This window comes from Myxine glutinosa, chromosome 4 (genome assembly GCF_964187855.1).
Source record: "Myxine glutinosa chromosome 4, kmMyxGlut1.1, whole genome shotgun sequence".
NCBI lineage: Eukaryota > Metazoa > Chordata > Myxini > Myxiniformes > Myxinidae > Myxine > Myxine glutinosa.
In genome coordinates, this window is record NC_136264.1 from 32,048,283 (window position 1) to 32,074,427 (window position 26,145).

Here is a 26,145-nt window from a genome sequence, read left to right on the forward strand (position 1 = left end):
GCTAGACTGCTTTTTAAAGTCTGAAATACTGTATATTTTTTGTAGGGTGGCGTATATAGAGCCTCACTGATTTGAAGACGCCATTACTATTTTTATATTTTAAAGAAGAAGAATAAGCACCAGTTTATTTGGTCAAATAATACTGTACTCACCTTGGCCACACGAGCAGCATGGCGATGCTGCATCGCGGCGCCTTGCATTGTGCGACCGCCTGGCGTCCCTTCGCAGCCGCGTTGGGCTGGACTTGTGGTCTCATTCCAAGCAACTTGGGTTGCAAAGGTAACTCTCGGTTGTGGGTAACGAGCGACATGCTTCGACCTTCGACACTTGCTTGCTGGTATTGTTTTAGTCACAGAGCACGTTATACGTTATTATTATTATTATTATTATTATTATTATTAATAATATTATGATTATTATTATGTAGTAGCGCAGCGCGTTTTGATTCATTACACTTTTGATAGTGTTACTTATATAAATTAGCAGGTGTTACGTGAGGGGTCGATTGAATCAGAATGTTATTAATAATTATTAATTAATCCTCTACCAGTATCACCGGAAGGGACTCTATAGATCGGTTGTCTTCTGTCCGCCCTCCCGTCGGACCTCCCGTCAGTCCGTCCTCCCGTCCTCCCGTCAACCTGCCTATCAGTCAGTCCACCCGGCCTCCTGTCCGCCCGTCAGTCAGTCAGCCTGCCTATCAGTCAGTCCACCCGTCCTTCTGTCTGCCCGTCAGTCAGTTAGCCTGCCCATCAGTCAGTCCACCCGTCCGCCTGTCAGTCAGCCTGCCTATCAGTCAGTCCACCCATCCTCCTGTCAAACCGTCAGTCTGTCCACCCGTCAGTCAGCCTGCCTGTCGGTCCACCCATCCTCCTGTCTACCCGCCAGTCAGTCAGTCAGCCTGCCTGTCAGTCAGTCCACCCATCCTCCACCCATCCTCCTGTCCACCTAACATTCAGTCCACCCTTCAGTCAGTCCACCCTTCAGTCAGTCCACCCTTCAGTCAGTCCACCCTTCAGTCAGTCCACCCTTCAGTCAGTCCACCCTTCAGTCAGTCCACCCTTCAGTCAGTCCACCCTTCAGTCAGTCCACCCGTCAGTCAGCCTGCCTGTCGGTCCACCCATCCTCCTGTCTACCCGTCAGTCAGTCAGTCAGCCTGCCTGTCAGTCCACCCGTCCTCCACCCATCCTCCTGTCCGCCTGTCAGTCAGTCAGCCTGCCTAACAGGCAGTCCACCCGTCAGTCAGTCCACCCGTCTCGGCCAGTCCGTCCGCCCGTCTCACCTGTGGTTTTTCAGACTTGTTTCCCATAGTCTTTAACCTGTTCAACTGAAACTTGGTACATGACTTTATTATGATAAGTTACAGAACGAGTTCGAGTTTCAGGGAGTTTTGTCAATCTTTCACAGTTATGCCCTTTTTGGACTTAGAAAAAAAATCACATCGATATGGGACATGTATTACAAAGCAATTATCGTGCTTGTTACCTCCGCCACCAAAGGTGGATGGAGGCAATGTTTTCACCCCTGTCTGTCTGCATTTGTCTGTTCGTGAACAAGATGTCTCAAAAAGTTAAAGACAGATTCGGACAAAATTTGGTGGACAGGTTGTGTGTGTGACAAGGAAAAAATGATTAGATTTTGGTGAAGATCCGGATATGAGGGTTTTTATGCCTCCGCCCCCGAAGGTGGCCGGAGGCATTATGTTTTTGGGTTGTCCATCCGTCCATACGGGACGTACAGCCCGCTAAGCCTCGTTTTTCTCAGCAACCACATGTCCGATTGAAACGAAACTTTCAGGGTAGGAGTGACCCCCAGGCAGCATGTTTTTATGTTAATTGTGACGTCATGGGTCACGTGGTATGGCAGCCATCTTGGATTAAACGCAAATAATTAAAATATATATTTATCGGAAACAGCTGAATGGAAAAATTTGAAACTTGGCACATTGTCAAGTACTCCCAATGGGGAACAAAAGCATGATAATGATGACATCATAGGTGAAGTGGTATACCAGCCAAAAATGTTTTAATCGAATTCCTTATCCTAAAAATCTGAAATTGCATTCACATGATCTATGACACATTTGTATTGAAATATTAATGTTATGACTTCATAGATCACATGGTTTGGCAGTCATATTGAATTTAACTTAAAACCTTTAAAAAAAAAATCTTCTCCCAAACCACCAAATTGATTGACTCAAAACTTTACGTGTGTCATTGACTAGGCATGGCGGTTAAAATATGATCATGAAAACATCATTGGTCACATGGTGTGGCAGCCATATTGGATTGAAGGAAAATATTATATAATTATATCTCTAAAACCGCTTACCCTATCGATGCGAAATTTTACAAATATCTAACTCCATTGTTGCATAGCCTGGTGTTGGCTTAGCGGCTAGGGTGCCAGCTTAGGATCCTAGGATCCTGGGTTTGAATCCCAGTCGATCGCTGAATTAACGCCAGGGGGGTTGACTCAGCCTGTCATCCTTCCGAGGTCGGCTAATTGAGTACCAGTTCACTGGTAATTCCCTGCTTGTCGTAAAAGGCGACAAAAAGGGTTGGCGGCAGGAAGGGCATCCGGCCGTAAAACATTGCTTCAAAAAGGGGACCAACAAAAACAACAACAACCACGGTGCCTGAAAAAGGCCAACCCCCGCTTTGCGGGGAAAAATGGCCTCTAAAGGTGTTTTTTTTTGTTTTGTTTTGTTCCCCATTGTTGCATATAGCTTGAAAATAGATGTTTTAGGTCACATGGTTTGGCAGCCATCTTGGATAGAAAAACGAACTTTATCCAATCAACATGAAACTTCACAAACGTGATCCCCTGCCCATGCATATGCAGAGTGTATATTTTAAAGGTCATATGGTGTGGCAGCCATATTAGCTTGAAAGCCGATAATTTAAAAAAATCCCTTATCTGAAATTGTTTTGCCGATCAATGTGAAACCTGTCATTGGCTGGTGAAAATGTGATACTTTAAAACAACTGAAGGGATTTTAATCAAACTTGTTTATTTTTAGGACAGTGAACGAGGGCATCTATCCATTGTGGGACTATGCGGAGGCACATTGGCGACAGTCGCATTGCTCTCGTTTAATTTTCATAATTCTTCACCATTGAGAGATGAGGCCAAAAACGATATATAGCATGATTACTCAAAAAAATTAAGATATCATACCTTCACCAGGCTGAACAATTTACGTTTTGTATCCACTGATAGACCGGATCTGGATTCGGACCTGAACCAAAATCTAATCAGCTTGTTCTTGTCACTTACCCAACTCATCCACCTCGTTTTGGCAAAACCCGTCCATAACTTTTTTAGATTTCCTGCTCACGGATGGATGGATGGACGGACAGACAGACAGACAAACAAACAGACAGACAAACACAGGGTGAAAACATAACATCTGTGCACAAACTGGCGGAAGTAATGAATCGTCCCTCGGGTGGGTCAGGGGTCCACAGCCCGAGAGGTAAGAAAAGCAGATTTAAGTAAGCAAGGGTCTTTTACTCAGGGAGTAGTTGATGCATGGAGGGTAGTGGCAGCAGAAACATTAGATAAGCTTTAAAGTTGAGTTAAATTGTGTTATGTGTCGACCTCAAGACACCGCAGCGAGTGCACTGGTAACCCAAAGCATGTCACGACAGAAAACAAATACATACTGGTGTGCCCTTGGTGTTGTTTTAAAACAGGAGACGGAAGGGGACGTTTCAACTTATGACAGGAGACGGAAGGGTGACTAAAGAATATTTATTAATCCCCACTGGCTACTGTCTACCTTTAACACAATAATACTAATTAAATGTAACACTTGATGACTTTTCCAAGAGCCCCCAAATTAAACAAGTACAAATGTCACGACCAGCAATGCAGCTACAAGTTAACTCACAACACGATGTGGCAACTTAGCTCAAGTAAGCAGTTCGTACAATAAACCCAGTGGGTTATAAATGAGTGAAATGTTGGCGGTGAGCACGGTTGAAAGGATCTAGTCGAGAGGGTGCCCACAGGATGAATCCGATATTTTATTTTATTTTATTTTATTTTTGTATACAAGATCGAGGCTCGTGAAAGAGCTAACATTAATCACACAAAAAGTCAAACCGACACACAAAATACAAAATAAGGGGCGCGGTAGACAAGATGGGGATAGAGGGGGAAGGATGGACACAAACACAACATTTGAGAGCAAGGACATCGAGAGAACTGTGGGAGGGAGAGGGCTTGGGGGGAGGTGGGAGAGGTATAAAACATATGGACACTGCAAGAACTTCCAGGAAAGAAGTTGGAATTTCAAAAAAGTGTATCTGGGGTGAAAATTAGCGGGGGTAGAAAAGATCAAGGTTTTGGATGGGGGAAGATAAGAGATGGTGGTGAACAGCTGTTTTAAGGACCTGGAGGGAGGAGTGGGATTGAAGGGAGTGGGGGAGTTTGTTCCAGAGGCGGGAGAAAAGGGGAATGAAAGATTGAAGGTGAGCAGAGAGCCTTGATTTTGGCAGTTTAACCATAAGAGGGTTGCTGGCAGATCTTGTGCGACCTGTAGGAATATTTGGGGGACAGAGCACAGAGAGAGCTAGGGGAGCAAGGCTGGAGAGGAGTCGGTAGAAGACAGAAAAACCACCAACCTGCCTGCGATGAGTGAGTGAAAGGCCCTCGGAGTTAACTTCATCGCAGGAGATTCCAATGATTCTGAAAGCTTTGGTTTCAACAGCGTGAAGCCGAGCTAGGTGTGAGGTAGGAGCATCGGCCCAGAGGGGGGAACAGCATTCCATTGAGCTGCGGATGAAAGCCTTGTATGTGGTGAGGAGCTCAGGTGCGCCAAGGAAGGACTTCGTACGACGGAGGATGCCCAGACAGCGACTGGCTTTGGAGGCCAGCTTGGAAATGTGGTTTTCCCAAGAAAGATCATGGCAGATAGTGAGACCCAAAAGCTTGAGCGACAGACCTTCTTGGAGAAGATTGTTGAGAAAGTGGATGGGAGGGTTTTCCAGTCAGTCTTTTCGGAGAGATGGTAAGAGTGTGAGATTTGTCAGGATTGAAAGACAAGTTCCACTTGTTTGACCAGTCTGTGGTTTTGTCCAGGTCTGCATCACAGGATTGGACGGTCTTACAAGTCTTGCGCAAGTCTTAAAAGTCTTACAAGTCCTCAGAATGTGAAATCCTCCGATCATTGAAGCAGGGGAAGAACCCGAGTCCACAGGTAAAGGTGTATCACAAACGATGAAGATGGGAACTGCAAGCTGTAAAGAACAATGTGTTACTTGAAGAAGAGGAGAGGTTGGAGGGACGAATAATCTAAAAAATGGCACGTAAATCAGCTTTGAAATCTAGAGCAGCTTTGAAATTGTCACCGAGACAGCAGCAGTGAATTGTCTGTCAGATAGGTTCCACAAGGAAGAATACCTCACGGTATGATATATGAAGCGAGGCTGAATCACCACAGAACAATGCACAGTGGGTTGAAGCTGGTCTGTCGTGGTCAGGGAATAGGCAAGTCGTTGAACCTTCCTAGGTTCGCATATCGAAGACCCCCGACTCCTCCTTCAGTGGGTATGTTGGTTTTTGATGTAGTGCAGCTCAAGTAAATAATTGAAGTATTTACTTGAGCATACCTAGGTTAAACTTCCTTGGAAATCATTGTAAAGTTGATTGGTGTATTTTTTTAAAAATCGTTTGAATGAATGTTTTGTGTTCCAAAGATTTGCTCTTTATACTGTGGGTTCCATTATGTACATATCTTGATTACATAAATATAATTTGTAATGATTTATAACTTGTTTTTGTTTGTTTCTTTCCTTAGCACTTGTGCGTTACTCCAGCGATGGAAAGAGATTGTTCTTTATTCGTTCTACACGCTTTCATGACTCTCGCTTCCTGCGCCTCATTGTGAGTACACAAGCTGAAGTTACATTAACTTAAAGTGCATTAACTTAAAAAAAACAAAAACAAAAGAAAAATATGCAAAGTTAATACATGGAGGCACATGGAAGAGCTGAATGACAAGAACAATGTTGATACAGCGATGGATCAGAGAGTAGAGATGACTGAAGAATAGCTTATGGATGATAGTTCGGCTCTGTGCAATTGTGTTTTTAGCATCTGCTCTGGGTCTGGGCGGTAGAGGATTGGATTTTGACCTCGGCTGAGTCGTAACAAAAACCTCTAAAAACTAGAGAATTCATAGAACATGATACCACCACGCAGTGTTCCATATATATAATACTTCAATTTTAATGATCATTTAATAAAATCTGGAAGTTTAGTGCTACTAAAGCAGTCTTGTAAAAACACTGTAATAAGATGATGTTGAGTCGCAGTTTAGGAGATTGAGGCATTATTGATACTCTCACATGCCACGCCCTCTCATGCTACGCCCTCTCATGCTACGCCCTCTCATGCTACGCCCTCTCATGCTATTTATCGATATATAACCTGGTTCTTTGAAGGATCAAGAAGGCGATTTGTGTTCTACAGTGTTCAAGTATATAATTCAATCGAAATAATAATTTATGAAGGTGTAAAGGCATATAAATCTGCAGCAACCTTTAATAACATGCATTCCTTTCATCATTACCACTACCAAAACAGCTGTAATGTCTATTGGTCATTGGCATTCAGCTGTGTCATCTGAGGTAGGTCTTGCAAAGCACTGACTTTCTACAGACCAATATTTTAGCTTCTGCAACTTCTTGATTATCTCCGCCACCAAAAGTGGACAGAGGTTATGTATTCACCCTTGTTTGGTTGTTTGTCGTGTCTGTGAGCAGGATATCTGAAAGTTATGGACAGTTTCTGATGAAACTTGATGAACGGGTTGGGTGTGTGATAAGGACAGAATGTTTTTGGATTTTGGTGAAGATCCGAATACGGATCTGGATACTTGAATCTTTAGTGATATGTAGCACAATGACTCAAAAGGTTGTGGAAGAATTATGACAAAACTTTGTTGTGGTCAAAACTCTTTACTACCCCCACTAATTCACCCCAGATCCACCTTGTTTGAAATTCCAACTTCTTTCCTGGAAGTCCTGGCAGTGTCCATATGTTTTATACCTCTCCTGCCCCCCCCCCCTTCCAATGCCTCCCCCCCCCCCAAAGCCCTCTCCCTCCCACAGATCTCTCGATGTCTCTGCTCTCAGATGTTGTGTTTGTGTTCCTCCCCCTCTCGCCCCATCTTGTCTACCGCTCCCCATGTTATATATTTTATGTGTCAGTTTGTCTTTCTGTGTGATTAATGTTAGCTCTTTCACGAGCCTCGATCCTGTATACAAAAAACAAAACAAAAAAAACTTGGTGGGTGAGTTGGTTCAGTGACAAGAACAAGGCTATTTCGATTTTGGTTAAGGTCAGGATGCAGATCCGGCCTATCTGTGCGATACAAAACGTAAGCTGTTCAGTGCAGCAAAACGTAAGCTGTTCAGTTTCCCAGAAGAGAAAATGTCTACTTTTGCTTTTTCTCGGAGCGTCCCGATGACGTCATCCTTTTGACCAATCGCCCAGCGCCGTCGAATCGTCCCAACCAATCGTTCTTCCGGGCGTGGCCTCATAGCCATTCTTGACGCCCAATGACGAAGCTCGGGGCGTGGCCTGTCAATTCCAATCCTCCGAGGCGGAGCCTAGCCGTCCTTCGGGAATGTTCGGCGGGGTGTGGTTCCTTTGCCGATCGTAATGTTCGGTTATACGGTCGGCGATTATGGTTGTTGTAATGGCGGCCCTTTTTGATGAAATAAAATGAAGGGAAAATCACAGGGGCAATTACACACTGGGGGTTATCCTTGAGCCCTATCTAGATAACACAAGCTCCACCACTCATATGGAGACACATATACGATCTTATTCTATACAGATTCCCTACTTAGTTACATTGAGGGGGCTTCGTCTTCGTGTCATTTATTATGTTACTTATTACCACTTATTATGTTCATGCTAATCTTCACATTCCTAACTCTCCTAAGGTATTTCATGCCTACCCCCACGAACGTAAGAGTATGCTCATCAATCCATTTATATGAATTTTAATATTATGCAGGTATATAATAGAAAGAGAAAAATATGCATGTGTTCTCCTTTATTATACTGACATGAGGCCCCCCATTTTCCCGTTTTTGTACAGCGGAATTACGCTCTGCTTACAGGACTTCCAGCTTTGGCCATCATCACGTATATCAATGTATTTATAGGTGGGTGTTGTAATGGTTGGTTTGACAAACCTTATTATGTTCATCAATGTTACACAAGGTAAGCCCTTACCTTGTTTAGCTTGTCATGATTGCTTTATTTGTCTGGAAGGGTTGGTTTTTTTTTTTTTTTGGTTTTTATTTATTTATATAAAATATATATTTATATTATTGGTGGGGCATGTTTGCAAATACTGGGGTGTATTCTTGAATTGCAGGTGCATTTTTAAACGTTTTTAAAAATGAAACTTTGTATATGCAATCAACTTTGGGGATGCATGAAATATGTAACTTTTTTGGGATTTGACCCCTGGTTCATACTCCAGGGGAGGGGACTTGCAGTCATTGGGGTCAAAACGGGGAATTTTTTTTTAAAACATTGATTATTCCTGGTGGAACTTTTTGCGATCTTTCAACTTTGCTTTTGGTGGGACGCATGGCGATTTGCGATCGCACACCATCGATTTTGCTCTAGTTACCCTTGCCACAGGAGAGGGTATTGCCTTTTGGTCCATTTGTTTGTTTGTTTGTCTGTCTGTTTGTTTGCCCGCACAGAATGAGTATGCTTTTCTCTGCAACCATTAGTCCGATTGCCAATACATTTTCACCTTAGGAGCGACTCATCCTGTAGAATCTTGTTAATAATTATGGCGTCATATGTCACGTGGTACAGGTGCCCTCTTGGAAACATAGGGGCAATACCCCTGGCACTCATCTGGTAGAATAAACAGTATAATGCACTGACTAAAGGTATTTTAAACCAATTTGATTGATTTCTCGAAGACAGGGCAGCATGTGGAATCATACTAACATAATCATAACACTTTAAACAAACAGACTCGATTTTTTTTTTTAATGCCGTGAACAAACTTTGGTACGTCACGGTGATGAAGGTTGTGGTCAAGTTTCATCGAAATTGTGTGTATAGTTTCTAAGAAAAATGCAAAAATGTACTTTGGGCTTTGGGGGGCAACCCCCCTCCTCCCCATAGACCGCCTTCGACCCCGATTTAAAAGAAAAAAAAAATTAAATGCCGGGAACCGACGTTGATACGTCATGAGTGATGAACGTAACATTGTGAAGTTTCATCGGAATTGTATGTGTAGTTTCTGAGAAGAAAGCAACTACCTATTTTGGGGGCCAATCCCCCCATTCAGGGCCCGAATTCTTTATTGCCGTGAAAATACTTTGGTACATCATGGATGATGAAGGTTGTGGTTGTTTCATCAGACTTGCCTGTGTAGTTTCTGAGACAAAAAGCAAATACCTATTTTAAACCCCCTTAGTCCCCTATTTTTTTAGCAACGAGCAGCTCTATGAGAGGACCGCATTGTTGTTCTTGTTGTTGGGTGCCTTTTTGAATAGCGCGTGCGCATACACTCGGACGTGCGTTGGTATGAGGTAAGAACATCGCGGACTAAAATCGCGATTTGTTTGAAGAAATCAGAATAAATTTAGCAACAAAGACAACATGAATGTTTTCATATCAATCTCATTTCACAGAACTTGACACAAATTAGGTGTAATTATTGAATAGCGCATGTGCATACACTCTGACTTCCCCTACCGACCAAGCCCGTTTCAAATTATCCCTCTGCCACCCAGAATTAACATTAATAAATAACATTAATGAATCAACATTAACATTAACAGAAATAACATTCACGTCCATACATTATATGTAATCAGTTGATGAAGCATGTTGCGTCGCAAAACAAAGGACAAGACCAGAACTGAAAGACAAAAAGACGCTAGTGCATGCGTATAATTTAATGACTGGTCGAATTTGGTAGCGCATATTGCAACGGATATCCTCATGATTCTACACGTCGCAGCTGGTGACCATACTGTGGGCATTTTTCTCCTTTTTTTTTTTTTTTTTTTTTTTTGTATACTGAATCGAGGCTCGTGAAAGAGCTAACATTTACTTCACAAACAAATCAACCAGACAAACAAAATATATAAAAAGAGGGAGCGGAAGACAAGATGGGGAGAGAAGGGTAAGCACACAAACACAACATTTGAGAGCAGGGAGATGTGTGGGAGGGAGAGGGCTTGGGGGGAGGAGGCATGGGAAGGGAGGGGGGGATGGGGTGGGAGAAGTATAAAACACAAGGACACCAAGGACTTCCAGGACAGAAGTTGGTATTTCAAAAAAGTGGAATTGGGGTGAAATTAGCGGCGGTAGAAAAGATCAAGGTTTTGGATGGGGGAAGACAAGAGATGGTGGTGAACAGCTGTTTTAAAGACCTGGAGGGTGGAGTGGGATTGAAGAGAGTGAGGGAGTTTGTTCCAGAGGTGGGAGAAAAGAGGAATGAAGGAGTGAAGGTGAGCAGAGAGTCTTGATTTTGGCGGTTTAATCATAAGAGGGTTGCAGGCAGATCTTGTGCGACCTGTAGGAATATTTGCGGGACAGAACCCAGAGAGAGCTGGGGGGGCAAGGCCAGAGAGGAGTCAGTAGAAGACGGAAAGACCACCAACCTGCCTGCGGTGAGTGAGTGAGAGGCCCTTGGAGTTAGCTTCATCGCGGGAGTTTCCAACGATTCTGAATGCTTTGGTTTCAACAGCGTGAAGACGAGCTAGGTGTGAGGCAGGAGCACCAGCCCAGAGAGGAGAGCAGTATTCCATTGAGCTGCGGATGAAAGCCTTGTATGTGGTGAGGAGCTCAGGTGTGCCAAGGAAGGACTTCGCACGATGGAGGATGCCCAGTCGGCGACTGGCTTTGGAGGCCAGATTTGAAATGTGGTTTTCCCAGCAAAGGTCATGACAGATAGTGAGACCCAAAAGCTTGAGTGACAGAACTTCTTGGAGAGGATTATTCAGAAAGTGGATGGGAGGGTTGTCCAGTCGGTCTTTTCGGACAGACATCGTAAGAGTGTGAGATTTGTCAGGATTGAAAGACATGTTCCACTTGTTTGCCCAGTCTGTGATTTTGTCCAGGTCTGCAGAGAGTGAGGAGGCTGTAGACTGCCCATCTGAGGGACGAAGAATGGAGCGACAGAGAGTAGAGTCATCAGCAAAGAGATAGAGAGGATTTTCAAGAGAGTCAGAGAGATCATTGATGAAGACCAGAAAAAGCACAGGGCCCAGAACACTGCCTTGGGGAACTCCAGCCTGAACAGGAAGAGGAGATGAGAGAAACCCATTCAGGGCCACACGTTGACTACGACTAGAGAGGAAGTCCGCCAGCCATGCGTGGAGATTTCCATGGATACCAAAAGAGGAGAGTTTGGTGAGCAGAGCGGGGTGCCAGACCGTGATATGTCAAGGGAGACGGCTCTAATTTCCTGTTTGGCATTGAGGACCTCCATCCATTGTTGAGAAAGCAGAAGCAGCATGTCCAGAGTAGAGTGACCAGGTCTGAAACCAAATTGATGATCAGAGATCAAGCCATTGGAGCAGAGGAAAGATTTCATATCTGAAGCAATGATGGATTCCATGACTTTGCTGATAATTGGGAGAAGGCTGATTGGTCTGTAGTTGGTGGGATCTGTTTTTGCACCTTTTTGTGCAAAGCGGTGATGTAGGCAGATTTCCAAGCAGATGGCAGATGACCTTGAGCAAAAGAGGGTGAAGAGAACAGAGAGAGGGAGTGAAAGAGCGGAAGAACAGGATTTCAGGACCCGTGGGCTGATGCCGTCAGGTCCAGTTGCAGAATCAGAGTCGAGGGATAACAGAAACTTTTCCACCTTGTCAGGAGGAAAGGACACAGAGTCCAGGAGCAGCTGGGTATGACTGGGTATGGTGGGTGCAGAGAGGGATGGGTTTGGGACACAAGATTTAGAGACAAACACAGAGTTGAGGCATTCAGCTTTTTCACGTGCGGAGTCAGCCGTGTGGCTGTTTGAGGTGAGGGAGGGGATGGAGGGGGAACAAACACCAGAAACAGATTTGACCAGATGCCACCAGGATTTGGAAGAGGGAGACAGATAAGAGAGTTCAGTCCTGAGAACGGAGAGATATTGTTTCCTGGCTCCTGAGGGTGGACACACACTTGTTTCGGGCTTTGTGAAAGGAAATGAGATTTCCTTCCGTTGGATTTACTTTCCAGGAGACGAAAGCAAGTTGTTTCTGGGCAATAGCCTCACCACAAGATTCTGTGTACCATGGACGGGAGGAAGGGTATGACAACTGAAGACGAGATGGGATAAATCTGTGCATGAGAGAGAGCAATTTACTTTGGAAGAATTCCCAGGATGAGTTGATGTCAGAGGCAGTAGAGATGGGAGACCAGTCCAGATGATTGATGGCTGCTTGAAGACCGTGCCAGTTGGCCTGAGTGAAATGCCAGACTCATCGACGCTGAGCAGGCTCTCTGAGAATGGTCAGAAAGATGTCCACTTTAACAAGCACATGATCAGATGAGCCGATTGGCGCAGAAGAAGAGCAGCAGACATTTTCAGTGAAGTTAGTCATAACCAAGTCCAGAAGAGAAGATGCTTCGTTGACTGAGATCCGTGTCGGGAAATTGACAGATTGTGTCAGTGCCAGTGAGTCACAGAAGTCCTTTGCTGAAGAGCCCTGGCTGGTGAGAGAGGTACCCACACCCAGCCAACTGGCATGGTGACAATTGAAATCACCACATATGAGGAGGAGCTCCCCTGAACTCCATTATGACTCTTGTTTTTTAATGCAGTGAACAAACTTTAGTCACAACATAACAAATATCATTTGTGCCAAATATGGTCACAAACCCTTCAGCGGTTTCAGAGAAGAAGTTTCAAGTGTTTTTTTTTGGTTTTTTTTGTATACAAGATCGAGGCTCGTGAAAGAGCTAACATTAATCGCACAGAAAGACAAACCGACACATAAAACATATAACATGGGGAGTGGTAGACAAGATGGGGCGAGAGGGGGAGGAACACAAACACAACATCTGAGAGCAGGGACATCGAGAGATCTGTGGGAGGGAGAGGGCTTTGGGGGGGGGGAGGCATGGGAAGGGGGGTGGGAGAGGTATAAAACATATGGACACTGCCGGGACTTCCAGGAAAGAAGTTGGAATTTCAAACTAGGTGGATCTGGGGTGAGTTAGTGGGGGTAGAAAAGATCAAGGTTTTGGATGGGGAAAGATAAGAGATGGTGGTGAACAGATGGTGGTTTACGGACAGACTGATGGACTGACGACGTGCCATCGCATAAGCTCCCCTGAACTCCGTTCCAGGTGAGCTAACAACCGAAAAACTTTGCACCTCTAAATTTCCGAAACCGCTCCATGGAATAAAAAAAATTAAACGTGTCATTGTCCTAACAACATATTGTTGTGGATATGAGAATGTTTTTTTATTTTATTGTTGTGGTAAAATGTTGTTGTAAAAGGTTGTTGTAAAATATCACCCCTCCTCCCTCCGTTTGTGGTTGTATAAAGGTCAAAAGGGCGTTCCCGTAGTTAGTCCATAAAACATACATGCAGGACACGATATATCTTTTTTGACAGTTATATCCTTATTATGTGTATTAGTGTAAGGCTGTGTCTTCCATTAATTGAAATACTCCATTGCACCAGTGAAAGAGATAGATTCCCTTCATTCCCACTCCCAACACTTCCATTCCCCCCTTTCCGTCAATTGCAATTCGAATTGCCAACTGCATGTTGGGCGGTTTTCCCTTCATCCGCCATTGACCACGAGGCAGGGTTGGGGGAAGGAAGGCGGGTCCCCACCTCGTCAGAGAGGGGAGGAGTGATCCAGCCCCACTCGACCAACCCTGAACAAGGGGTTTGGCTTGAGAGGGCAGGGAGAGAACGTTTGGGGGAGGTTCGCAAAGGTTGAGGGGCGGGGCCTATATAACCCACGGCGGCGGCGTTCCCAAGGGAGATGCACTTTGAGTTGAGACAAGGAGGGACGAAACAGAGCTGGGTCATCAGAGCAAGAGCGCGTGAGGAGGAGAGAACCCGTCACGCCAGACCCCCCCACCAGCGCATTGGCTCCACCAAGCAGCTCCGACCCGTGATCCCGCGCACATGACAGGCCCGGGGGCATCAGCGGCCGTCGAGGTCCAGCCCGACGTCCCGTGCGGGATCAAGCTCCAGCCAGCTCCGTGCCGTCCCCCCCCCTCCAGCCACACACCTCCTTCCAGCAATCCACTCTGCAATTCCCCGCGTGAGTCAGTGTCTTTGTTTGTTCTGTCCTGGGAATAAGTTAAGTCTGTATAACTATAAGCTAGTATTTGCACTGTGTCACCTGCGTCTTATGTGTTGTAAATAAACCTTGATTGCTCCGTTTTGCTTGTGTAAATAATAAATCCCATTACTCGTCTGTACGTCTTCTCGTTTTATTCCTTTTTTCCTCTTTGCATTCGTCGCCTTTGTCTTTTCCCTATTGACTAGCTGTGGTGCGACCCGGCCAACGTTTGGGTGGAATCGGGTGAGTCGGGGATCCTGTTAGGTCGCGGTTAAATACCAAACCGCTCGGTAACTAACATCCTAAACCGCGATCTGTAACAATATGTTGATGGTGTCATCTGTGCCTTCATTATGACGTCATAATTAGACAAGTAGAACGCTTCGTCCGATCAGTTTGACATTTCTTGAGCGTGATCTACACAAAAATGATATGGGAGGATTAAATTTATGACGTCATTGGTCACGTGTTTTGGCAGCCATGTTGGATTGAACATAAATGTACATCATCAATAAACCACACAAACACAGCAGCTAATAAACACCACACAAAATATACCACACAAACACTTTGTTGTTTTGCTTCCAATTGGAAGTTAGCTCGCTGGCCTATAATTGTTGGGGTCTGCTTTTTGCACCATTCTTGTGAACTGGAGTGATGTTTATTGACTTCCATGCAGAGGGGAGGTGGCCAAAGGAGAAGGGGACAGACTGAAAAGAGCAGATAAGGGGGGTGGGGGGAACATTCTATCTTCATTGATTTAATAACTTGCAAAGCATCATTTAACTTCAACTTTCAGATGTGGCCTGAAAAATACTTGACGACTGTTGTGTGAAAGCCATCACTTCATATTTTCAATTTTATATTTCTTTATTTTGGAGAGTTATCTTTTTGGGGATATTTTCACGATTGGAGGAACCGAGATGCAGATTTTTAGGATAAAACTTGAGACTTGATCTATATGCTACTCAGGTGAACTAGAAGTCCAGGTTTGATCTGAGATGCAAATTAAATTTTGCTTGTACTACTGGGAGGGAATGACTGTGCATGTATGTGCGTTGCAGGAGAAGCAGAGCTGACAGAAATTTCTGAGGACTATGAGCCCTATGGTTGGGAGTATTTTAAGGTTTGTTTATGTTATCTCTTTCCCCCCCCCCCCCCCCCTCCCCTCCCTTCACTGCCTTTATCTTGTACAAGTTTGTTACCAAGTAGTGTCATTTTGCATCTTCGTATCCACTTTTTTCACAGTGCACATGTGTTTAGCTCATCATCTCCATTCCTGTGATTGTTTACCTCGCCATGGCAGCACCCCATCACACGGTGGATCGTGAAGCACATAGTCGATTCTGAAGAGAAACATCACGAGAAGGCCTTGCACCTGCTCTCCGAGGAGATGGACAGAATGAAGTTTAGGTTTGTTCCTCCACCCCAAGTCTTGCGATGGTGGTTTGCACACTTTGAATTTCATTATAAGGGCATTAAAGGCATTGTCTGTTTGTTGTTGTAATGAATACTTGTTTTGGGAGAGAGCCGGGTGGAGGGTAGTAATTTATTTCGGGAATTATTTTATCTTGTATGCTTGTCATTACCTCCGCAACTGAAGGTGGATGGTGGTTATGTTTTCACCCCTGTCTTTCTGTCTGTCTGTTTAGCTGTTTGTTTGCCTGTTTGTGAACAGGATATCTCAAAAAGTTGTGTATGGATTTGGATGAAATTTGGTGAAGACGTTGTGTGTGTGCGCCAAGGACGAATTGGTTAGATTTTGGTGAAGATCCAGATTCGAAGCCAGATACTTTATATTTTTTTGGATGATTATTCACCATTGAGAAATGGGGCCAGCGCGATATATAGTACGATATCTCAAACGGTTATTGATGAATTTGGACGAATTTTGCTGGACAGGTTGAATGTATGACAAGGATCAATGGATTTGATTTTGGTGGAGATCCAGATGTGTATCCAGATACGATAATTTCTAAGTAATTCTTCAACATTGAGAGATGTGCCAAAAACTATTTTTTTAACAATACAAGGAGGCTCGTGGAAGAGCTAGGACACGGAACACAACATAACAGATACGGACAAACAAGGGATGCAGGTAATGATGAGGGGTAGGGGAGAACGCAAGGGGTAGACAAGGTTGATACATAAGCAAGTCTGTTTGGGAGAGGTGGGGGCGATTTAATAGATGTAGAAAATGTCCTGGCTTTGGATGGGGGATGACCTGAGATGGTGGTGAACAGCTGTCTTGAAGACCCAGAGGGAAAGATTGGATTGAAGAGTATGGAAGGCAGTTCCACAGGTGGGAAGAGAAAGGAATAAATGAGTGGAGGTGAGCAGTGTTTCTGGATTTGGGCAGTTTCCTTTGGATGGGGTTACCGGTGGACCGCATGAGTCAAGCAGATACTTGGGGGGGGGGGGGGGGGACAATACATGGAGCAGAGATGGCACAGGGTGCAAGACCAGAAATGAGACAGAAGAAGACTGAGACCAGCTACCTGTCGGTGATGGCAAAGTGATAGGCCCATAGACTCGGCTTCATCACGAGAGATTCCAATTATCTTTTGAAGGCCTTGGTTTCCGCTGCGTCAAGCTGAGTAAGATGTGAGGTTGGGGAGACGGCCCAAAGTGGATAGCAGTACTCCATCAAGCTGCGGTTTAAAGCCTTGTAGGTGGATATGAGCTCAGGTGTGCCAAGGAAGGATCTTGCATGACAGAGGATTACCCAGTCGCCATTTGGCTTTGTAGGCCAACTTTGAAATGTGTCTTTCCGAAGATAGATAATGGCTGAGACTGAGACCTGAGTTTGAGCGACTGATCCTCTTCGTGATGGTTGTTGAGAAAGCATATGGGAGGGTTTGCAGAACGGTGGAGAGACAGAGACACACACAGAGTGTGTGGGATTTATTAGGATTGAAAGACTTGTTCCAGGTGTTTGACCAGTTTGTGATTTTTGTCAATATTTCAAAATATACAGTATGGAATGATATTTCAAAAAGTTATGGACGAGTTATGACGAAACTTGGTGGATGAGTTGGGTAGGTTACAAGAACAAGCCGATTAGATTTTGGTTTAGGTCGAGATGCAGATCCGGCCTATCAGTGGGATACAAAACGTAAACTGTTCAGCCTGGCGGAGGTACGCGCTCTACTGGGTGCCGTTCTAGTTTCATCTGTGTTGTGCCATTGCTGGATTTTTGGAAGAAAGTTTTGAAGCATTTCCAATTTTCTCTGTCCATTCATTGTTTTGTGGAGGATGGAAGGTCCCTCCCATGAGTCTGAATTTTCCAAATGAAGTCTGAATGAAAATTGCCTGAATTGCACCATAACTTATTCTTCCCTTCCGCTCCTCTTCTCTGGTCGACTTATTTGGGCTCCTTGTGAACATGTCTTATAATTGGTCAATGTTTTCTGGTGATCTTGCTGTGGTATGTGTTCCTAATCTTCTTAGGTCCTTGACTGAACCAGCTTATTTTTGCCTTTGATGGCAGTTTTTAATCATTTGTGGATGAAACGTGGCATGTCTTCACATTTCTTGCTGCCACGGCAATTACAGACCGCAAAATCTTGTATCGTACAGCAATTTGCGCTCTTTGAGGAACGGTCAATCTCTCAGCCATAATGGATCAATCTGAAAGCAAAATAATTGTATTGATGGCAATGAACAAGCTTTCAGACAATTTTTGATGCTCTACCTAAAACAACATAGTATGGTATTTCTTTATTTAAAATAGGGACTTAATTGTGGATCACCTGTATTTACCTCATGGAGCCCTCTGCATTGATGGTCAGTCTGTTCAGAATTTGCACCAAAATTCTAACTGGAACGCCCTTTTTTCCTAATTCCCTCCACCACCAAAGGTGGATGGAGGTTATGTTTTCACATCTGCCTGGCTGTCTGTCTGATTGTGAACAAGATATCTCAAAAAGTTGGGGACGGAGTTGGACAAAATTTGGCAGAGAGGTAGTGTATGTGACAAGGACGAAATGATTAGATTTTGGTGAAGATCCGGATGCGGATCCTGCTACTAGGATTTTAAAGCGATTCTTCACCATTGGGAGAAAGGGACAAAAACGATACATAACAGGATACCGTATCTCAAAAAGTTGTGAATGGATTTGGACAAAACTTGGTGGACCGGTTGGGTGTGTGACAAAGACTATTCGATTCGATTTGGTGAAGATCTGAATATGGATTCGGATATGAGAATTATTAAATTTTTAAGTGATTCTTCACCATGAGTGATAGGGCAAAAACCAACAAAGAGCAGGATATCCCAAAAAGTTATGGACGGATTTGGATGAAACTTGGTGGACAGGTTGTGTGTGTGACCAGGAAGAATCGATTCAATTTTGGTGAAGATCCAGATCCGGATAGTATAATTTTAAAGTGATTCTTCACCATTGGGAGATGCGGACACAAACGATACGTAGCAGGATATCTCAAAGTTGTGGATGGATTTGGACGAAACTTGTTGGACAGGTTGTGTGTGGACAAGGAAGAATCGATTCAATTTTGGTAAAGATCCGGCTTCCGGATCCAACTAGTATAATCTATATATATAAAACTTGTGTGTGGTGTGTGTGTGTGTGTGTGTGTGTGTGTGTGTGTGTGTGTGTGTGTGTGTGTGTGTGTGTGTGTGTGTGGTGTGTGTGTGTGTGTGTGTGTGTGTGTGTGTGTGTGTGATGTTACCGATAGACTCCTAAACGGAGAGGCTCACGAACTTGATATTTGGCACAAACATGGCCATTGAGCCTGGTACGAACATGGTCGACCTAAAAATTTATTTCATAATATTTTTTTAACCATATTTTTACCTCAGCGCATTTCAGCGAGGAATATTATGACCGGAATGGCAGAGCAGCGCACTGATTCGCTCAGAGCGATCACGTGATGTTCCAACTTTGCCGCCATAATCTTAGTTATGCGTTCGCACGTAATTCAGTTTTTTCACATTTCAGCGAGGAACATTGCCATTTCACACCACATAGGTTTTTTTCTTTCTTTCATCTTTAGATCCATATTTTTAGCCATAATGTAGCAAACATAGCGTAACGTAGCGTAGCTAACGTAGCGTTAGCATAACGTAGCGATCCTTGCTCAGGATCTTCGTCAGGTTCGCGAGCGAGTTAGCCAAAACGTAAAAGTGAAAATATATCGAATTTTTTATTCATATTTACCTCAACGCATTTCAGCGAGGAACGAATCTCAGCTGGTCGCAGAGCAGCGCGCTGATTCGCTCAGAGCGATCACGTGATGTTCCAACTTTGCGCCATAATCTCACAGTTATGCATTCGCACGTAATTCAGTTTTTTTCACATTTCAGCGAGGAACATTGCCATTCACACACATAGGTTTTTTTTCACTTTCATCTGATATTTGTGATTTATTTCAAACAAACTGTATTTCCATCTACACGGCCATGTATTCCTATTAACGTTATGTAAAGTACATAAATTGTGTGGATTACATCATTTGTGGATGTGATCAATTGCCAGTAATCATCTATATCCCTCCCCTCCCCTTCCCTCCTCCCCCTCCCTCCTGCTCCCCTCCCTTTCCCCCTCCCCTCCCCCTACCCTTCCCCCTCCCTTCCCCCTCCACCCTACCCTCTCCCCTTCCCCCCTCCCCTTTCCCCTCCCCCTCCCCTCCCCTCCCTTCCCCTCCCCCTCCCTTTCCCCCATGCCCCTCCCTTTCCCCCCTACCCCTTCCTTTCTGCCTACCCCTTCCCCATCCCCCTCCCCCTCTCCCCTCCCCTCCCCCTCCCTTTCCCCCATGCTCCTCCCTTTCCCCCTACCCCTTCCTTTCTGCCCTACCCCTTCCTTTCTGCCCTACCCCTTCCTTTCTGCCCTACCCCTTCCTTTCTGCCCTACCCCTTCCCCACCCCCTCCCCCTCCCCCACCCCTCCCCCCTCCCTTTCCCCCATGCTCCTCCCTTCTCCCCTACCCTTCCTTTCTGCCCTACCCTTCCCCACCCCCTCCCCCTCCCCCTCCCCTCCCCCTCCCTTTCCCCCATGCTCCTCCCTTTCCCCCCTACCCCTTCCTTTCTGCCCTACCCCTTCCTTTCTGCCCTACCCCTTCCTTTCTGCCCTACCCCTTCCTATATACAAAACGTAAACTGTTCACCTGGCGGAGGCCTTGCCATTCTAGTTTGGACCTGCCATTCTACTTTCTCCTGAGTGATATTCTAGTTTGGGCTAGTTTTAATATAATCATTATTTTTGTTGTCACAACCGATAATGTTTTACTTTATTACTTGCAAAATTGAAGATTTTTCAAGTGTATTGATTGGTCCATGTGCGATGTTCTGTCTGTCTGTTTGTCAATCACATACAAGTCACAAGGTCAACTGAAGGTCAAACTTTAAAAAAAACCCATCAATTTTAGTCTGAAAAATTGTCCATTTTCATCCCATTAACCTTTAAATTAAACAGCAATTTCATAGTGCTCACTGAATTGGGAAACCAACTATTTTTGAGGTCATAAGGTCAAAGGCCAACTCGTGGTCAGACTTATAATATCAATTTTCATCTGAAAAATCATCAATTTAAATCCTATTGACCTGAGATTTGATTAAGATCGTCAATTTTAATTTTGGGGAGGGTGTATTTTGCAAGTATCGTGCTCTGCATGACGTCTTCTTGTTTGTTTCTTCACTCGCCCTTCTTTCCCACTCAAAATAAACTGCTTTTCATTAGGGAGCAGTAGGGAGCAGAATCTTCAGGTTCAGACACTGATGCGTACTCGTGCGATGGTCCCTGGTTTTCTATGCCCACGGCAGACAAGAGCCTTGTTGATACTGGACAAAAGTCTACACCTGACAGTTGAGATTGCCCAATGTCATTGCTGATCACACCTTTCAATGCTATTTTCACATTAAACTGTACCCCTCCCCAATCCCCTTCCTTCATCGGAGTTCTTATTTTTGCTGAAACTTTCGTTTTGTTCTCATTACTTCCCTCTTAACTGCTTTATTGTGACTTTTTCTGCCATTCAGTAGAAAATATTGGATTTGTACAATAATAAATTATCCCAAATGTCATGGTTTTGCAGCAGTCTGACTCAAACTTTGTTGGTGGTTCTGTGTTGATCGAGCATATTTGAAGAACTAGGATTGACCGTTCCCTTTGGGAGTAGCCTAGGGTGGGAGCAGGGTGGGGTTGAGAAAATATATTTTGTGTTGTGGATAATAATCCCCCGTCTGCAGTACTGGTCAGTAAACCACTTGCAATGTGCCACGTGCACAGGCAAAAATCACAACGTCAAACCATCAGAATGGTAGTACTACCCGTGGGTGGTTGCTGTCTACAACCTACTACCTAAAGTTGTCAATAGGCATACCCTTTCCTCCCATCCATGTCATAGTCATACCCTTTCCCTCCAGTTGTCATACCCTTCCTCCCATCCATGGTACACTGAATCTTGTGGTGAGGCAGTTGCCATGAAAAAACTTGCCTTCGCCTCATGGAAGGCAAATCCAACTCAAGGTAATCTCAGTTCCTTCCACAAAGCTCGGAACAAGTGTGTGTCTACCCTCAGGAGAGCCAGGAAACAATGTCTCTCTACTCTCAAGACTGAACTCTCAAACCTATCTCCCTCCTCCAAATCCTGCGGGTGTCTGGTCAAATCTGTTTCTGGTGTTTGTTCCCCCTCCATCCCCTCCATCCCCTCCCTTAGCTCAAACAGCTACACCGCTGACACTGCCCATTAAAAAGCCGAATGCCTCAACTCTGTGTTTGCTTCAAAATCTTGTCACAAACCCATCTCGATCTGTACCCACCTTACCGAGTTATACCCAGCTGCTCCTGGATTGTGTCCTTCTCTCCTGACAAGGTGGAGAAGTTTCGGTCAAACCTCGACTCCGATTCTGCAACTGAACCAGATGGCATCAGCCCATTGATCCTAAAATCCTGCTGTGCTGCTCTATCACACCTCTCTCTTTGCTCAAGGTCATCTGCCATCTGCTTGGAAATCAGCAAACATTACCGCTTTACACAAAAAGGTTCAAAAACAGATCCTTGCAACTACAGACCAATTAGCTTGGTCCCAATAATCAGCAAGGTCATGGAATCCATCATTGCTTCTGATATTAAATCCTTCCTCTTCTCCAATGGCTTGATCTCTGATCATCAATTTGGGTTCAGACCAGGTCATTCTGCTCTGGACATGCTGCTTCTGCTGTCTCAACAATGGATATAGGTCCTCCATGTCAAACATCAAATCAGCCGTCTCCCTCGATATATCTCGTGCCTTCGATATGGTCTGGAACCCCACCCTACTCGCCAAACTCTCCTCCTATGGTATCCATGGAAACCTCCACTCATGGCTCAGACTCCTCTCCTGTCATAGCCAACATGTGGCTCTAAATGGAATGCTCTCATCTCTCTTTCTGTTCATGCTGGAGTTCCTCAAGGCAGTGTTCTGGGCCCGTGCTTTTTCTGGCCTTCATCAATGATCTCTCTGACTCTCTGGAAAATCCTCTCTACATTTTTGCTGATGACTCCACTCTCTGCCGCTCCATATCTCAACCCTCAGATCTATCTCAACCCTCAGATCGGCAGGCAGCAGCCTCTCCACTATCTTGCAGACCTGGATAACATCACAAACTGGTCAAACAAGTGGAACATATCATTCAATCCTGACAAATCCCTCACTCTCACTATGTCTCTCTGAATAGACTGACTGGACAACCCTCTTTCTTTCTCAACTATCCTCTCGAAGAAGTTCTGTCACTCAAGCTTTTGGGTCTCACTAACTGCCATGATCTTTCCTGGGAAAACCACATTCCAAGCTGGCCTCCAAAGCCCGTCACCGACTGGGCATCCTCCGTCATGCGAAGTCTTTCCTTGGCACTACTGAGCTCCTCACCACATACAAAGCTTTCATCCGTAGCTTGATGGAGTACTGCTCTCCCCTCTGGGCTGGTGCAACTGCCTCACACCTCGGCTTCACGCTGTTTAATCTGAAGCTTTCAGAATAATTGGAATTTCCTGCGATGAAGCTGATTCTGAGGATCTATCACTCGCTTCACCACTTTGTCTTCGACCGACTCCTCTTCGCCTAGTTCCCCCAGCTGTCTGTGCTCTGGTCCCCCAAATATTCCTTCAGTTTGCACAAGATCTGCCTGCAACCCTCTTCTGATGAAACTGCCAAAGTCAAGACTCTCTGCTCACCTTCACTCTTTCATTTTTCTGCCTCTGGAACAAACTCCCTCTTCAATCCTACTCCTGCCTCCAGGTCTTTAAAACAGCTGTTCACCACCATCTCTTATCTTCCCCCATTCAAATTTTGATATTTTCTATCTCAATTAATCACCCCAAACCTACCCCCTTCAAGTTCCCTGTTTTCTTCCCTGAACACCCCTGTGGTGTCCATCTTGTTTATCGTGTATACCCCCGCCACACCCCTCTCTCTTCCACGGATGTCCCTGTTCCCGACTGTCATTGTACTTCTCTCCCCCTCTCTCTCGTTCTCTCTCTCGTTCTCTCTCTCGTTCTCTCTCTCGTTTTCTCTCTCTCGTTCTCTCTCCCTCGTTCTCTCTCTCTCGTTCTCTCTCTCTCGTTCTCTCTCTCGTTCTCTCTCTCCTTCTCTCTCTCCTCTTCTCTCACTCGTTCTCTCTGTCTCTCGTTCTCTCTCCCTCGTTCTCTCTCTCGTTCTCTCTCTCTCTCGTTCTCTCTCTCTCTCGTTCTCTCTCTCTCTCTCTCTCTCGTTCTCTCGTTCTCTCTCTCTCTCTCTCTCTCTCTCGTTCTCTCTCTCTCTCTCGTTCTCTCTCTCTCTCTCGTTCTCTCTCTCTCTCGTTCTCTCTCTCTCTCGTTCTCTCTCTCGCTCTCTCTCTCTCTCTCGCTCTCTCTCGCTCTCTCTCTCTCTCGCTCTCTCTCTCTCGTTCTCTCTCTCTCTCGTTCTCTCTCTCTCTCTCGTTCTCTCTCTCTCTCGTTCTCTCTCTCTCTCGTTCTCATCTCTCTCTCGTTCTCTCTCTCTCTCGTTCTCTCTCTCTCTCTCTCTCGTTCTCTCTCTCTCTCGTTCTCTCTCTCTCTCGTTCTCTCTCTCTCTCGTTCTCTCTCTCTCTGGTTCTCTCTCTCTCGTTCTCTCTCTCTCGTTCTCTCTCTCCTTCTCTCTCTCTCTCCTTCTCTCTCTCTCGTTCTCTCTGTCTCTCGTTCTCTCTGTCTCTCGTTCTCTCTGTCTCTCGTTCTCTCTGTCTCTCTGTCTCTCGTTCTCTCTCTCTCTCGTTCTCTCTCTCTCTCGTTCTCTCTCGTTCTCTCTCTCTCGTTCTCTCTCTCTCTCGTTCTCTCTCTCTCTCTCGTTCTCTCTCTCTCTCGTTCTCTCTCTCTCTCTCTCTCTCTCTCTCTCTCTCTCTCTCTCTCTCTCGTTCTCTCTCTCTCTCGTTCTCTCTCTCTCTCTCTCTCTCTCTCTCTCGTCTCTCTCTCTCTCGTTCTCTCTCTCTCGTTCTCTCTCTCTCGTTCTCTCTCTCTCTCGTTCTCGTTCTCTCTCGTTTTCTCTCTCTCTCTCTCGTTCTCTCTCTCTCGTTCTCTCTCTCTCTCTCTCTCTCTCTCGTTCTCGTCTCTCTCTCTCTCTCTCTCTCTCGTTCTCTCTGTCTGTCTGCCTGTCCTCTCTCTCTCTCTCTCTCTCTCTCTCTCTCTCTCTCTCTCTCTCTCTCCTCTCTCTCTCTCTCCTACTCCCTTTGTTATATGTCTGTGTGTTGGTTTTCATATGAGCTAGATTAAGTATACAAAATAAAACAATAAAAATCGTTCCTGAATATCTAGATTCATATCTAGAATACCTGAATATCTAGAATATCAAAAGATTTGGTAGATTGGTGTGTTTAGTTTGGATGAACAGCATTTTACTTTGACTTGGGAGATGGGAATCTACAAAAACGTGTGCACCTCAGGTGATGCAGTGCAATATCCACATCATCATTCCCCGATCTAATACACTTTTTACCTCCACCACCAGAGGTGGATGGAGGTTATGTTTTCACCCTTCTGTCTGTTTGTCTGTTTGTGAACAAAATATCTCAAAGTTGTGGATGGATTCGGACGAAATTTGGTAGAGATGTAGCGTATGTGACAAGTACGAAATGATTCGATTTTGGTGAAGATCCGGATTAGAATATGGGAATTATTTAATTTTTTTTTGTGATTCTTCACCATTGGGAGATAGGGCCAAAATCGATACATTGCAGGATATCTCAAAAAGTTGTGGACGGATGATTTTGATTAAATGTGATTGTGTATTGTGATTTTCTGGTCTACTCTGGATACAAAATGTAAACTGTTCACTTGGCGGAGGTATGCTCTCTACTGAGTGCTGTTCTAGTTTACCATGTTCCTCAGTCTGAAGTTGTCTCAATCAATCCATTACTGCGTGGATACATCTGTGATGTTGTCTGTGTTTTTCATTCCATTTGGGACACACATCGGGTACGGTTTACCTACAAATGAGGTCCATTGTCCGATATGATCTCCAGAGGTGGACCGTTCACTCAGAGGTTACCTTAGCTCCTTCACTGCTCGTCATGTATTCCACTCTCTTCACAACTGGATACTAGGTGTAATATTCCTTCACTTTGAGGTAGGTCTGCCCGTGTAGCTCGCACACATCACTGGCCACCTTTGTCCATGGTACCGCTGGTATAAGTTGTTTCTTGGGTTTGTTGATCTGGAGAAAGCATTCGATAGGGTTCCACGTGAAGTAGTGACATGGGCATTGAGGAAGTTAGGAGTGGAGGATTGGTTGATCAGAGTAGTGATGGCAATGTACAAAAGAGTGCGCACAGCTGTAAGGACGAAGGACGGGAACAGTGGTGAGTTTGAGGTGAAGGTGGGAGTGCATCAG

At 44.9% G+C, this 26,145-nt stretch overlaps 1 protein-coding gene across 1 annotated transcript; it reads left to right on the forward strand.

Annotated features, from left to right (window-relative positions):
* The first annotated feature begins 97 nt into the window (after positions 1-97).
* Positions 98-21,349, forward strand: NDUFB5 (NADH:ubiquinone oxidoreductase subunit B5). The gene is made up of 6 exons (XM_078775603.1): positions 98-279; positions 5,810-5,895; positions 8,123-8,189; positions 15,373-15,434; positions 15,615-15,721; positions 21,016-21,349. The coding sequence occupies exons 1-6, from the start codon at positions 171-173 to the stop codon at positions 21,155-21,157; spliced, it is 573 nt and encodes a 190-aa protein (XP_078631729.1). The 5' UTR covers positions 98-170; the 3' UTR covers positions 21,158-21,349.
* The last annotated feature ends 4,796 nt before the right edge of the window (positions 21,350-26,145 follow it).

Bases quoted from the DNA above. Each gene is read 5' to 3' on its own strand.
- NDUFB5 (XM_078775603.1), top strand. From the start codon at position 171: ATGGCGATGCTGCATCGCGGCGCCTTGCATTGTGCGACCGCCTGGCGT. The intron at 15,435-15,614 runs GTTTGTTTATGT...TCGCCATGGCAG, and splicing joins ATGGTTGGGAGTATTTTAAG to CACCCCATCACACGGTGGAT. The intron at 15,722-21,015 runs GTTTGTTCCTCC...AGGGAGCAGTAG, and splicing joins ATGGACAGAATGAAGTTTAG to GGAGCAGAATCTTCAGGTTC.